Raw genomic sequence first — 15,692 nt, 5'->3', positions numbered from 1 at the left:
GAAGTGGTGCCTTACATGGGTAGGACAATTGCTTACAAAGGGCACATGAAGAAGGCACATGAACAATTTTCATTGATTGCGTTGATTGTAATTGTTAAAAAAATAAGTCAGAATGTCCAGAAAGCATATAGATACTATATATATATTTCTGAGACTTAGAAATTGTCATTCGTGATTTAACGGACATTCCTTCCTCCCATTAGTCAGTTAGACTTAGGTTTTACTGCTGCATTAATGTACTCCACAGTAGCACGATGTGAAATCCTTTGTAATTTGAAGGTGCGTCTCACACTATAGACACACATTCCACTACTGTAACACAAAGCCAAGAAAGCAATTGTCGTTAAAGCCTTGCTTGACATCTTTGATAAAAGTAAGCAAATTTAAGGAATATTTCAAAACAGCTGAATTCCATCCGATTATTTTGAAATTCCCACTTGCAATAATGCTGTTTTTCTGTTTGCATTACAGATTTATTTACAATGCATAACTGTTTTGAACCAAAAATGTATATACTTGAAAAAATAATGATATATTTTTCTCACTGCGCCTTTGCACTTATTCTGTATTGTCTCATTTATTAGGCCCATGTAATGTACTGTATAAATTAGTGTTTAATCCCTTGTGTATTTTGAGTATAGCTTGTTTTAGTGTACATGTCCCTTCTTCCTTTAATCATAAGTGAACTGTAACTGGCCTATATATATATAACATTCACATTCAGATCATTTATGTATTACATTTATATTTAACTCCATGGATATGTCCCCTATTTGTTATTTTAAACAGACCATACAAGAGAGCAAAATGATTTGTGCTTTTCTTTGTGTTGACACAATAACACCACCGTTTATCTTATTGTAAATTCCTGAAGATTGCCTTGTTTCAATATTCCTAGGTCTCACCAGGCATTGAAGCAAACATTTATTTTAGCTGTATTAATACTAGTATGTCATGGACATGAATTGCTTGTCATTGCCATTGTTCATTATACTCTATACAGGGATTCTGGGTTTAGTGTTTTTTTTTAAGTCACATACTTCTCTTTAAACTATAATCTGTGTTATAAGAAAGATCTGATACTGCTAGCATTTTTTATACTTTCTGAAAATTAAAATCATGCAATTTTGTGTTTCAGAGAGCATACAAAAACGTGGATTTTTAGTACTGAAATAATATTTGTCAGCAGATCTTGTGCCACACCTGCTGAAAATAATCACATGTGTAATGACACCCTGGAGATTAAATGAAAATGAGTGTGAGACGAGCAGATTGGGGAGCAAGTGATCATTGTCGCCTGTCAACTGTGTTCCGGTTACAAGTAAAGCAGACACAATCAGCAGTAACATTCATCAAAACATGAGCTTAAGACAAACCAACCTTGTTTCATACAGTACATACTGTATTTATGTATTTTTTAATTATCACACCAAATATTCACATAGTTAATTTAAGGGGTGTCATGTCAAAAATAAACACCCACAGCCAGACGTCCTAATTATAATGTAAATGACTCGAGTATTAGCCATGCAGTAGCTGTTCCATGTTCAGTGTGTTCCTGCCGCTGACTCTGAATAAGGAAGGTGTATTGGTTGCATGGTAAGGGTGCTTGGCACATGCAAAAACATTGCAGCCATTTAGTAAATGAGGCCCAAAGGGGGAATTAAACTCTCAGTGCTTTACATGACAGGTCACTAAAATTAAATCAGAGCATGATGCTTGAAAATGTAATAATTCCTTAAGGCCTGTCTGTAAAATGCAAAGCAGAACAAGTAAAAGCATTCTGGAATATTATTACTTTCCTGGTTGATTACTGCATATTTATGTGGACTTGAAGCAACATTGTTGAATATTGTGACTTGGCTAGTTACAGTAAATGCCATATATATTCCACGTATTATATATTATAATATATCTGGATTATAAGTAGCATATTGTGACTGACTATTCTAAACTGTCCCTTTCTCCATGGCCCACGCAGAAAAGGGGTGGTCATGTGTTCTCAGCAATGCCCTGTGCTTCCAGATGGGAGTTGTGAACTTCTGTCGAGCTCTTCCCACTGTCCTTTACACAGGTGCAAGGCCCATTTATTGTCCAAATCAGCACAGATTCTGAGCCCTGGCATGCCGGTTTTCCCTTGGTAAATTCCTTGAGTAAAAATACTTTATTGTTGCAGAACCTGGTAAAAGCACAGTAGTATAAAAAGCAAGTTTAAGTCATGGATTAAAGACTAATTTGATGGGCATTCCTGATGCAATCCAGGGAAAAGAAGGTAGATGCTTATGATTAGTGTAGTGTTTACATGGTACAGAACAAAATGAAGAGCAAGAGCCTTTAGATTTGCTAAGGCACAATTTTAGAAGGGCTTTGTAATGATGCTGCTTGTACTGTACCTGAGTTAAGCAGTATCCCAGGGCCACCAGAAGAACCAAAATGCAGGCAGATGAGCAAGCAAGCAGAAAAGATCTGTCTGAAATGTAGTCAAAAACAAGCAAACAAGTGCGTAGCTGAGAGATCCACGGGACAAAGTACAAGGAAAATCCAAAAGGTGAGGTCAAAGCAAAGTGAGGTAAGAATCCAGAAGACAGCAACGCAGAGAACACAGAGGCTTAGGGGATGAACCTCTTAGACTGACCGTAAAGTGATGCGAAGACTGATCTTAAGTATACTGTGCCAGGACAGGTGTAGAGATTCATTTTGCACAGGGGGAACAGATCTCCTGCCAGAATGCGTGATCACAACAACCGGCTGACTGACAGGTCTAGCTGATGCTCAGACGGTTGCCATGGTGATTCTTGTGTTTTCTCCAGCATTCTAGCAGTAGCAGGGATGACGGCTTTAGTCCAGATTGGCACCAACATAGTTCTTCCTCTGCTAAGACAGTGTGAGCCTCGGGCACATTTAGTGATTCCATCCAGCTGTTATCAGAAAAAAGTTTATTCCTAGTCGGTAATGTTAGGACTCAAGGCAGGACTGCGACCTGGAAGGGTGTATCACAGGGCATGTGCACACAGGCACAAACATGAAGTTGATTTATAGACTCTAACCTCGCAAGCATGTCTTTGGAAGGTGGGTGGAAACTGAAGCCCCAGTTTCTGTGGTAAAGGGGATGTGGAGGGGGGGTTGAATATCTTTGTGCTTAATCTATTTATGTATAAAACACAATTCTGTTGTCTGAGAGTATAGCTGTGACCTTTTTCAGTTTTTAGTTTCCCAACCCCAGGCAGAAACTAATTTTTGTTTCGGTATCCCAGATAATTAATTTTTTTCTGACTTTAGTACTTCAGACATCACCCTGTATAATACCTATGGCTGTCATTTCACTAGCCTGAGCCAAATCAGGACCATGGACAGCAGCTCAATCATGCCAGCAGCCTTAGCTGACTGTTACTTATCGATTCCTTTGCCCTCTGTCACATTCTCCATGTGTCTCTCTGGTTTGTTTACCCCTGTATGTTTAATGCTGAGCCTATAAATGATTCAGAAAAGAGCAAGTACAGGTTAATTAAACACTGAGAACAAGAAGCTGAAAAGTTAACCTCATCCTGTCTTTTTTTTGTTGCCCACTCAATGCTCCCCACTCAGATTGTCTAGAAAGCTCACTTAAAATTTCCTTTTGGTCTTGTACAATTTTTTTTATTGTATCACTACTTCTTTGAAGTAATGATTTGATTAATCTTGCCTGTAGTGTCTTTCTCTTTTTGGCTCCCTGTTTCTCTCAGTCCTGGGTCAGAGTGGTGTAAGACATACAGCTGATCTCTGGATACTGCCACTTTAAATTGCAAGACCAAGAATGAGATTCTGGAAATAGCACACAATAGTAAAAGGAAAGAGGAAAGAGTGGATGAAATCAAGCGCCTAAGAGGGATATAGGGATGAATTAGGCCTACTTTTCCCTGGGTGACAGGAGGGGCTTCTAGGAGGTTTAATGTGACCTACCCTCCACGCACCATCAGATCCTCGTGTGTCCTTTCCTTCTGATTCTTCAAATAAAGCTATATCTCCTTTTCCAGCTGCGCTGCAACTTTTTTTTTCTCTTCCTTCCTGCTTTTCATCTTCTTCTACTCCCTTTTCTTGACATTTCTTGATTTCCTTTCCAGCTGTGTTACTGATATTGAATTGTCGTTACTGCACTGCAGTGGGATGTAATGTGTGTGGTATATATTTTGTTACAGCCAGTGTAGTAGGGGGACAGATTCCAGCTCAACACCAGGAAGTGCAGAGAGAGGTGCTGGCCAAGGCAGAGCAGCAGCTCATCGCAGCTGACTTCCTCTCAGGTGGGACCCTGGAGCAAACCTTGGCCTCTCTTTCTCTGCCTCTGCATCTCTTTTCTCAACTGTCCAACCACAGCCCTGAGAAGAATATGTCCCTTGTTTTATCCTTATCCTGTACATGAGGTCAACCTACCTATTAAATTGTACCTTTATAAAATCCCGAGACCTGTCCTTATTGTCCTTCAGGCCCAGCAATCAAGCTCTGAACTATAGCAAATGCAGCTGTAATGACCACAGAAAAGGGTTATTACAGGATATTGACAGTCCAGTTACTGCACTGTAGTAAGTGTAGTCTGTGTGCCAGTCAGTGCGTCTGTATCAGCCCTTTTCTGTTTCTGTATCTGCAGGCGCTTTCGAAATATCAGGACTCCCAGAGCGGTGGGGGCCTCATCCTGTCCCTCTCCAGCCTGCGGACTGCAGCCCAGTGCCCCCAGTATCCCAGGAAGCCCTGAAAGCTTCTGAGACCACCTTCTCCTCCAGTCTTCCTCTTACAGGTCTGTCTCTAAACTGTTTCTCTGTTAGTTTAAAAAAAACAAACAATAGGCATGAGATTTTTTTTAACAATACTTAAATTGCAAATACAACACATTATTTTAAAATGACTGTTCTCCCCATCCCCACCTTTATCCTACTGTCCTCTCTCACCGCTCTGTCACTCCATGTTTTTCCAGAGACAGAGTTTTTACAGTTTTAAACTACACTTAGCAACATACAGTATTTGCACCATATCGCTTTAAATGAGCCACAGCTTATAGTTTTAAATGTGTAAGTCAGAAAACTGATATTTTTAGTTGTACTTCAACTCAATTCAAGAATATCTGCTTTTTATCACTTTTTCACTCCCATCTAAAATTCAGTAACTTAATTTTAATCACTTCAAATTTCAGAATAACTTCAACAAATGAGAACAGATAAACATGAGTGTAAATTAATAAGAAAAGTCATTTTCTGCATTGTTTACAAGGTGGTGGTGGTGGTTGTGGAGGGGGGGGTATACTGTACAGTTAGTGTTTTTCTTTTCAATATTGTGCCATTTCCTGCTGGTTTGTTCAAGATCAGAGATCAGACTTTGGAATTTTTGGTGGCGTGAGTTTGTCTTTGAGTACAATGCTATGAAAGTTTACCAGTGTGTGTGTGATTTCAGGGGCTGGATTCCCAGGAGAGGTGGCAACCAATATTGAAACTACTCCTCTGAAGATGGAGCAGACATGGAATTTAGATGATTCCCAGAAACCCCTGTCCTCACCTGTAGCAGAACCCCCTAAACTACAGGCACCCCCATCACCCATGTCTCAGCCACAAACCCCTGCATTTGACACACCAGGTGCCCTGCAGGAGCCCCAAGGTGCTCTGAACACTATTGCAGGTAGGGGTGCTTTATTACTGTTTGTTCGAGATTGGCTGCATGCATGGGAGCGTTGGTGTCAAAGGGCTCTGCAGGTGTTTCCAGCAAACATTTTGGAAAAGGTAGAATCAATAAGACACACAGTCTGTAGTCTAATGAGATTTACTAGCACTTGTCAATCTTTTGGCAATCACATGCCATCATCAGGGCCAGGTCAATTTAGATGTGATAGAAGCTGCTTTTGACAAGCTACAGACAAACCACATGATTGCACAGAGTACAGGTGAATGTGTTTTCCTCAGCTCTCCCCTGCGTTACAGACACTGTCGAATACCTATGGAAAAGAGCAGCACAATGCCCTGCCCCCTTCTCTCCAGCTCAAGAGATCGGTTTTTCACAGGGATTATGAAGATTATACTAGTATGACTGTTCTGAGCTGATTGCAGTTGGCATGTAAAATACAAAAGTGTGTCTGTAAGGGGGTGGGGGGGGCTGCTAGCTGTGGGCACCGATTCCATGGTGTACAAGGAGATGCCCTTAATGAGTCTTTGGCTTCGCTGTTCGGGTCTGTCTATCAGCAGACCTTTAAAGACTAATTATGTGGTTCTTCCATATGATTTTCCAATTACATTTCAGTTTGTGGTTACAAAGCTTTCCTGTGATCTTCTATTGCTTTCATGTTATCTTATATCTGCCTATGGATTTTTCAGTCTGCACTCAAACCTTGGGATTTTCCGAGGCACGTGTCAGTGGATTACCTAAACAGTGCGCAGCACAGTCCTGTGGCGTTATGACAGTGTGTGTGTATGATTTTAGGGGCTGCAGTGACAGTTGCTGCCGTAGAGTCTCCTTCACAGATGGAGCAGAAACAAGGCACCGCTGAACCCCAGAAACCCCCATCCTCGCCAGGTGCTGAGACTCCAAAACAACAGGTGCCCCCCTTACCCATCTCCCAGCCACAGACCCATGCACCAGAGCCACCCAAGTTACCCTCTCCAGCTGCCCCCCAGGAGCCCCAGACCACTCAGGACACTCATGCAGGTAGGGGGCGCTTACCTCTTTGGCTAATCCTGCAGTTTACCCTTTCCAGTTATAAGTAGTTGGTGTTTGAATGGTGAATTACCAGCAGCTTTCCTCACACTACAGAAAAAAACTTGATGGCAAGTGAGATAGGTGCCTCAGAATGTGGGCGCAGGGCAGGTGCCCAGGAGCGGTTCCCCTGCCACTGTAACACATCTGTAGAATAGAGCAGCAGGACACCCTGCCCCCATTCCCTCCAGCAGAGGGGGTTCAGTTTTTCCAGAGGATTAAGGAGATTACAGCAGTTCGACTGTTCTGAGCTGATTTCACTTTCCACGTGAAATGAAAAGTGTGCTTGTGGGGGGCTGGGCACTGCAACGGGTGTTGGGTTTCTTGTTCATATGTAGTCAGTGCTAAGCACTGCTGAGTTCACTGAGGTAAAGGTGCCTTGGCTTACCTCTACATTTCAAACATGTCTTATCTTCCTGATACAGTGCTGTCCCAGTGTTTTGCCATGCTTTCTCAGTATTTTACTATCAATGATAAATCCATTTTCTGTGAAATGGAATGAAATATATAGGCAAGCCATTGTAGAAGCACACAAACACCTAAAACTGTACCATGGAAAATCTTCTATGTGATGGGTTGGTGGTAGTGAGCCTGTTTAAGACCAGTTGGGGGTGGGGAGAACATTCTTTTTTTAAACCTCACTCCAACAGGCAGCTGGGAAAGATGGAGGTGATTTGGGACTGTTCAGAGTATTATACCTCAGATTTTGAATATGGGAGTGTCGGCATCCATGTGATACAGAGTAATGGCTTCTGAGCCTGTATCCCCTCTTTACTCTCCATCACTGGTACAACTCACCTTTTCCTCAAGTTTAAATCTGTTGCTATATTTTCATGGATTGGATCAAAACTACTCATGCAGACACCACAAAAAATGTTTCATAATTAATACTCTTTCTCACTTTACTGTATATACAGTAGTTGTCTCTTATAGTTGAATGGAAGATGAAACCTTTATCACTGAGCTGGAGACAAGAAGTTTACGAAGTGAAGTATTAAAGATGATCAAAATTCTGATGTGTCCATAAGATTTGCAATAATTAGAGAATACAGGAATGGGAAAATCAGCAGGCAGTACTGCAGAATAGTTACTGTGTATGGATCAAACCCACATCCAGCTGTACCTGTGATTTGGTTTGGTTTGCATACCTACTGTATTAAATGTGGACAGGTAGCTTGTTAGTGGAAAGAGTTGGTGAGCACCATCTCAACGGAACAGTAGTTATATGTGAAATTAAACTCCAATGAAATATGCAGATTACTGTAGGGAGGTATAGTGAACCTGGAATGAAATATGTGTAAGGGTGTCTTAAATTTCTGGGGCAGCTTTGTTTATTTTGAAGAAAGAATTTTAAAGCAGGTGGACAAACTGCTTAACGAAGCAGAGCAGTGAGGGAATGGAAAACCCAGCTGCAGAGGTTGGCTGGAGGATATGCGAGCCACATGTCTCATCTGGACTCCCTGTTGTGCTGCCTGTGGCCAGTGAGTGGCAGCGCTGGGCCCACAGCTCACATGACACCCTTTATCTATCTGCCCTTTGTCTCAGTGTGACACAGTGTGTCCTGATATTGTGTTCTTTGATCTTTATTTCTTATTCATTCATTTTCACATGCGACATGGAGCTTGACACCTGCATAACTGCACATAAATGGCAGTTTTCCTGTTTTGGTTTTCCTCATTGTTTGATATTAATTTATCTTGCTTTCTTTCCTGTAATTTTTATGCTTTTTGCAATGCGCTTCACTAGACTGTGAAAAGGCCATTGTTTAGCATCTTAAATGTTAATAAGGGGTGTGTGATACTGTTTTTATGAACATTTGATATGGTGAATCATGATACTGCTGTAGTCTTGGTGATACCAGACTGCAATATTGTCTTGATTAACTGTGTTAAATGATCTTTACAGAAGTATTACATGGATCTTATCATTTTCTATATTATACCTTGATATTTATGGTCATATTAATGGTCATATTAATACTATGGCAAAGCCTAATTAAAGCGGGAGAAATTAAACATGAAATAAAGGACCAAAATTACTGCTACAAGCCTCAAGATGTTACCACTGGCTTTATATCAGTTGCACAGATTCATGGTATGAAAATGCAGTGGAATGACTTCTCTACATTCTGTTCTTAATAGCTTTAACCATGAGACTGAGACTGTGTGCACACAGCAAGTAGCTGCTCTATGAAGTGAAGTCTCGATTGATCTGTCAGAGCAGTGTCTGTCATCCTAGTCTGTGCTTTCCATTTCCTAGAAGTACATTGTAATATTTTAAGGTGGAAGCATAAAGGATAAGAAATACACTTGCAATGAGCACTTTTATCTTGAGCACACTTTTCTAAAATAAGCTGAAGTTTTAACATTCTGCAGGTCTAATGGAGTATTGTTGAAACAAAAATTGTTGCTGTGTTCCAGGGTGCATTTAAATGTAACTATACATCTAGCTTTAGGTTTAGAATTAAGTGTGGGGTTGAAATTCTAAAATATTACCCAGGTACAGGGGCACAGGGGCACAGGGATAGACAGGACCTCACTCCTAGGGAATAAAGGGAACCTTTTTGGTTTGTTTTTCTGCAAGATTTGCTGTACTACTATTCTGATACTGTCTTTGTGGCTCTTCACCAGAGCCTGTGGATCAGTGAAATGCAGTGTATTAAAGAAAAAAATCCAAACGAAACATATTTGGGGTTGTTAAGTTAAAGGTGGTATAGGTTTTTTTTTAATACTTTGCTCATGTTACTAAACTCATTTAAAGCATGTTTTTTGTATGCAATAAATATGCAAATCTCTTCTAGTCTCTTGCAAATTAATTGCTTAAATGAGTTTAAATGTTTTGGCATGGAAGATCTTGGTAAAATGCTGACACTTGTGTAGCACAGGTGTCCGTGGGAGAGCTGATTCTTGGCTAGAAGTCAGCCATGTAACTGTAAGCCAGGTTCACATCAAGAGTATAATCCTTTTCTCCTTCCCTTCTGTGTGAGAAGCCCGAGGTGACCCTTGCACATCTCCTGGCTGGATGGGTGAGGGAGGTCTGCGTCCCGACCTGCCCCTTTTCACCCCCAGTGTGTCCACGGTGATCAGCCGACATGCCAGCCAGGCAGCAGAGGGTTCCCAGAGACAGAGTGCCACAGGCGGGGGCTATGCAGCAGCACTAGGAGAGGACAGAGAGAGCGAAGTAGCAGAAAGGAAGCAGCAGCAGAAGAAGAAGAAGAAGAGGAGACCAAGAGATGAAGTACCAGAGACCTTCCACACCACCACAGTGCCACAGGGGTCCTACACCGAGAGTAGCCCCGTTGCCGCTGTTATCCCAAGAGCCCCACCCCGCAGGGAGGAGGGCTGGGAACGAGAAGAGGGAGGAGGCCGTGCAGGCCGGGGCAAGAAAGGCAAAGGCAGGAAGAGACCGCAGGAGGATGGGGCTGAAAGGGAGTGGGGGGTTCCCCAGGAATCCCACGTGCCCGCCCTAGCTCACATGCCGAAGGTCTTCCCACCATCCACCCCGGAAGGGAGCAGGGAAGTGGAAAAGGAGATCCCTGGGATAGGGTCCCTGGGGCAAGTAGATAAAGAGCCAGTTAACACTCTTAGCAAACAGCTATCTCCAGGTGTCCCTCTCACAGACAGTAGCTTTCCAAGCCCAGAAAAGGACCCTGTTCTTAGTGCCCTTGTACCTTCCTCTGCCACAGCCACTCTTATAGAACCTATCCTTTCTCCTCCCACCTCCTCCCTTGGTCTAGGGGACACAGCCACTACACTTCCTCAAAAAGATGTCCCTCCCACCAGCTCCGTTGATCAGCAACCCCCTCCCTTCAGTGGAACAACAGCACCTCTGCTCAGCTTGACAATAGACTCCCCTACCCTCTCTCCTCAAGATGTCTTCATTCCCCCCACTCGCGATGCCCCAGCCCTCTCTCCTCAAAATGTCCATGTCGACTTCACTAAAGATGCCCCTCCTGCTAAAGATGCTCAGAATATTGCTGTTCCCTATGTCAAAGATCCTAACACATTCTTCGCTCCTAAAGATGCCCATCTGCCCTCTCCTAAAGTTGCGCCTCCCCCCTCTCCTAAGGATGCCCCTGTCCCCTCAGCTAAAGATGCCCCTCTCCTCTGTCCTAAGGATTCCCCTGTCCCCTCAGCTAAAGATGCCCCTCTCCCCTCTCCTAAATTTGCCCCTATCCCCTCTCCTAAAGATGCCCCTCTCCCCTCTCCTAAGGATGCCCCTGTCCCCTCAGCTAAAGATGCCCCTCTCCTCTGTCCTAAGGATTCCCCTGTCCCCTCAGCTAAAGATTCCCCTCTCCCCTCTCCTAAATTTGCCCCTCTCCCCTCTCCTAAAGATGCCCCTCTCCCCTCTCCTAAAGATGCCCCTGTCTCCTCAGCTAAGGATGCCCCTCTCCTCTCTCCTAAGGATGCCCCTGTAGCCTCAGCTAAAGAAGCCCCTCTCCTCTCTCCTAAGGATGCCCCTCTCCTCTCTCCTAAAGATGCCCCTGTCCCCTCAGCTAAAGATGCCCCTCTCCTCTCTCCTAAGGATTCCCCTGTCCCCTCAGCTAAGGATGCCCCTCTCCTCTCTCCTAAGGATGCCCCTGTCGCCTCAGCTAAAGAAGCCCCTCTCCTCTCTCCTAAGGATGCCCCTCTCCTCTCTCCTAAGGATGCCCCTGTTGCCTCAGCTAAAGAAGCCCCTCTCCCCTCTCCTAAATCTGCCCCTGTCCCCTCAGCTAAAGATGCCCCTCTTCTCTCTCCTAAAGATGCCCCTCTCCCCTCAGCTAAAGATGTCTTTGCTCCCTCTATTGAACAGCATCCTGCTTTCACTCCCACCTCTAGTGCACCCACCTCTCCAGCTGCAACAGCTGGTCCTGAACCCTCGTCCTCCATAGAGATGCTTCCTAAAGATTCCACTGCTCCTTCCCCAAAAGATGCCCCTGCTTCTTCTGCTAAACAGCTGCTCGCAGACCCCACCAGCACTGCAAAACACCCCACTTCCTCTGTGAAGAGAGCATCCTCTTCTAGGGCAAAACAGCAAAACTCCCTTGGTATGACAGCCTCCTGGGCCCCTGCACAGACTGAACCGGTGAGCCCCAGTTCCTGTCCTGACTTTGTCTCTGCCTCTGCAGGGGCTCCTCTTTCCAGAGAGCTCTTAACCCCTGGCACTGCAAGGCAAATGGCTTCCAGCTCCAGAGGCTCTCAGGATCCCTGCCTGACTCAGGACAGTCAGCAGACAGGGGAAGAGCTGGCAAGTCCCATGGGCGATATCAAAGGAGGTGCAGAAGATACAAATACACCCCTCAGCAGCTTCATACCTTCTACTGGAGATATTCCCACAGATACCTGTGGAGGGACAGACACTGCTCTATTCCAAGGCTCTGGATTGCAAGAGGTTGCAGCCCCTGCTCCCGCTCTTCTTAAAGGCCTGCATGCCTCCCAGTCTGCTCAGCCCACGGATGGTAAAGAACTGTCCGCAGCAGGTCCCTCTGAGCAGCTCTCCCTCCCCTCCCCCTCCAACCTGGAGCAGACGGAATTGGGACTGAGAGATAAGAAGACAGAGAGGGAGCTGAAATCCCTGATGGCGGAAGGTTTGTGGAGAGTGAAAGAGCGCTTTGGCGCATGACGCTGCACGGGGGAGCTGGGAGGCTGGCCTGGACTGCGGGGTGGCTGGCTGGCTGGCTGGCTAGCTGACTGACTCACTGGCTCTCTGGCTGTGGAAAGAATGGCCGATCTCACACAGCATGAGGCTTGTGTGTGCGTGAGTGCAGTGATCACGGGACAACCCAGTTTGGCTTGGCTTGGCCTTTCACAGTGTGGCGCTATCAGCCAGGGGCAGGACATGGGTGCATGTCAGGAAATGTCCCCTACCATGTACTTGATCTGAAGGTGCTGTTGGCCACATGGGGCTTTTCTCAGAATGGTCATTTTAATGAAAACATGTTGGCATTCTAATTAAAGATGGAAATGGTAGATATTTAATTGGAGTTAATTATCAGCGTGATTAACCTGTGGCCTTGTCAGGTGGCACTCAAGTGTGCTGCTTGTGGGAGTGGTGTTGAGTTCATTAATTTGAAGGTGGCCAAGCTTGATGCTGTCTGATGCTGTTTTTTACAGTCATTGTATGTTTCTATGTATCTTTCTGTACTGTATGTCTCTGTACGTTTGCCCCTGCATCTGTCTAATCCCTTGTTTTTATGACATTAATATATACAGTATAATATACAATTAATATATATTTATGGTCTTTTTTCCTTTTCTAATCCTCTAGGTTTTTTGCTTGAGAAAATAGAGATGGCACTGACTAATTCCCCATTAATCTGTGCACTTGTATGTAGAACGTTTATTTAGAAACACATATGGCTAGGAGAACACATTAATCTTAATTCATCTTCATAATTAGTCTTTTTTTTTTCTTCTTCATATCCATCTGAATCTGCGTGGTCCTGCATGGCGGCGATGGGCACTGACAGTAGGTAAGCCAGACTTACTATACGATCTTCATATTTAGAACAGTGAATAGACTTACTGGAGGACCTTGATGTTAGTACTTAAAAGTATTGAGCCTTTACACCACACATATGTCCTTAAAGGGCCTTCTGAAAATAGGAGGCTCCTTTGAATGGGATGGAGGCACATCTTTACTTAAAAAAATTATAGACAAAATAGCTTAAGTTATATGAGTCTGTGAATTGGGATAAATCAGAATTGTATCTGTACAGAATATCTGTACTGAACTATATACTGTACGGTATATATACTGTATGTGCTTATTCAGAATGTTTGGTGTGTGTGCTCTATTGAGGAGGATGTTAAGAAAAAAACATTGAACATTTTGAACAATTTATAAAATGTGTTGTAGTATAGTAAAAGTCTTAAACAAGTTATAAAATGCTTGTTGTGTTTAGGACTGGGTTTGCAGCCTTTGCTAAAGGCCTCCAATAAGTTATTCCTAAACTAAAGCAGTGAGACGTTATGGTAAGAGTAATAGTTCCAGATGGGTTAAATAACCTACTGTAAGGTACTCTTTTATATATTGTACTGTATATGTTGTATGCAGATTATATTCTATGTATTTAGTGAACGTTCACTCTGTTGCATAGCCTGTCTCACTGCAGCAGACTGATAGCCAGCAACTCCAGCGAGTCACACTCTGCTCCTGTCGGTACTGGCGTACAGACCAGGCTGCTCTTCTGGATGTGACTGTTAGATTATCTGGGGATTTTTTACTTGTTCCTCGTAACATTGTGGCATTTTTTCCAAAAGTATGCGGCAACACTTTTTAATTTCTGCAACTGAAAATCCTGATAAATGCAATAGTAATTTAAAGGTAAAGGTATTGTTCATTACAAACGTAGGAGAATGTTATCAAAACATATCTACATTAGCTGATAAAACCAAAACTAATACACTAAACCATTTGTTCAGATTTCAGGAAGAAGACAAGGGTAAAATAGATATAAACACTATATAATGAGTGTTGAATTTTTACTGCTTAAATATTCCCATCATACAGAGTAAAACTGTCTTCTATACATTTTTGAACCATATTAAAGAAGAAAATGGCCTCAGTGCAGTTTGTAAACTTCTAGTGTCAGAAAAAGATATGACATGTTGGTTTTACTGTGTTAAACTCGATCACGGTTAAAACATAAAATCACAATCACAATTAACACACGATCACAGTTAACACAGTGCATTTAAAACATAAATTATAAAATGAGAAGTATCATCAAGCATTTCATCATCAATTCCCTGAGACTGTATTTCTTAAAGTTGCTGCCAAAGAGTGTGTGATCATTGCTGTCTCATTCCTGAGCGTGTTGCTGTGGCACAGTGGCGAACTGTCATGACAGATTTGTGAAGGAGGGCCCTAGGATGTGGTTCATCAGGGAAGGATGCCCAGCACCTGGAGCTGATCTGTACACTGATGCAGTCAGAGCCAGTCTCCTGGCCTCATTCTCGCCTTCGCCTCATCTCCGTCTTCCTCATTCCCTTCTTTTCCCCCTCCTGTACATCTCTTGCACTAGATCTGAGTCCCTTGTCTCTTTGCTTTCACCTTCACGCCTTCAGTCTTTCTCTTTACCCACCCCACACTCTTCTCTTAAATCATTTGATATAAAATATTTTTTTTCCAAGGAGCTACATTTGTCTAACTGTATTACAAGTGTTGTCGCAATTACATCCTCATTGTTCAGCCACACACGATGTAATAACCATATAGTTATGTGGCCTCTCCTTGCATGTCTCTGTGTCACAGCTGTGGCAGTGCTGTGTAATTTTCGGCGTTGTTCTGTGTGCTGTCACTGTGGGTGCTCATTAACACAGTGAGGGGGCTGGTAGGGAAGGGGGACTATCAATTCAGTTTGGAGCTCTTGTTGCAACAGTGGAGTTTGTTAGATGAGTGTTTCTGAAGATGGTGAGGACGTCTACAGAAATCCGACCGTGATGGAAAGAGTTCAGATTACTCATGCTCCCATCTCTATTCCTTGTCTGTCATTTCTTTTTTTTTCTTCGTGAAAATGCATTTGTTTTCAGTAGCTTTGTGTTCAATAGCTGAATAGTTATTTATCTAGAATTTTTTTATGATGATGACCTGGAGAGTAAGCGTTTTTAAAGGAGAACAATGTGAATGAATTACCATCTGCAAGGGTACCAGTGGTGCCCCACCTGATATTTGAACCCACAAATTAGCTTCTTGACTGCTGGGGCTGCAATGTGTTCAGTTGATCAGTGTCTAGAGTGCTGGGCTGCAGTGTGTTCAGGAGCTCAGAGTCTAGAGTGCTGGGTTGCAGTGTGTTCAGGAGCTCAGTGTCTAGAATGTTGAGATTGTGTGAGATACCATCCTCGGCATTTGGGCGTTGCACAAATTATTCACCGTTTGCTTGATCAGAAAATTAGCTTTCTACAGAATTGAAATACCAGGCATTCAGTAATTAATTTTTAGAGTGCTAATAGGAGCACAGTCCTTACAAGGCCTGACCTTTAACAAGGTCTGGTTCTGATGAC

The 15,692-nt window shown here is 43.2% G+C and overlaps 1 protein-coding gene across 5 annotated transcripts in view; it reads left to right on the top strand.

Annotated features, from left to right (window-relative positions):
- The window catches only part of LOC148832802 (uncharacterized), a 76,424-nt gene that overhangs the window by 34,923 nt on the left and 25,809 nt on the right, over positions 1-15,692 (top strand). For 3 of the 5 annotated variants that reach the window (XM_088918487.1, XM_088918486.1, XM_088918488.1), the window contains 5 exons: positions 4,176-4,277; positions 4,622-4,768; positions 5,419-5,640; positions 6,436-6,660; positions 9,698-13,159. In XM_088918487.1, coding sequence (XP_088774613.1) covers positions 4,176-4,277; positions 4,622-4,768; positions 5,419-5,640; positions 6,436-6,660; positions 9,698-12,309 — 3,308 coding nt within the window. In that variant the 3' untranslated portion in view covers positions 12,310-13,159. The remainder of the gene's footprint in view (positions 1-4,175; positions 4,278-4,621; positions 4,769-5,418; positions 5,641-6,435; positions 6,661-9,697; positions 13,160-15,692) is intronic. The other 2 variants (XM_088918489.1, XM_088918490.1) reach the window with 2 other exon arrangements.

The sequence above is a fragment of the Atractosteus spatula genome, chromosome 6 (assembly GCF_055471065.1).
Source record: "Atractosteus spatula isolate fAtrSpa1 chromosome 6, fAtrSpa1.hap1, whole genome shotgun sequence".
In the NCBI taxonomy this organism is placed as follows: Eukaryota; Metazoa; Chordata; class Actinopteri; order Semionotiformes; family Lepisosteidae; genus Atractosteus; species Atractosteus spatula.
The sequence above is the reverse complement of the archived record's forward strand: the minus strand, read 5'-3'. Positions and strand labels throughout refer to the sequence as shown.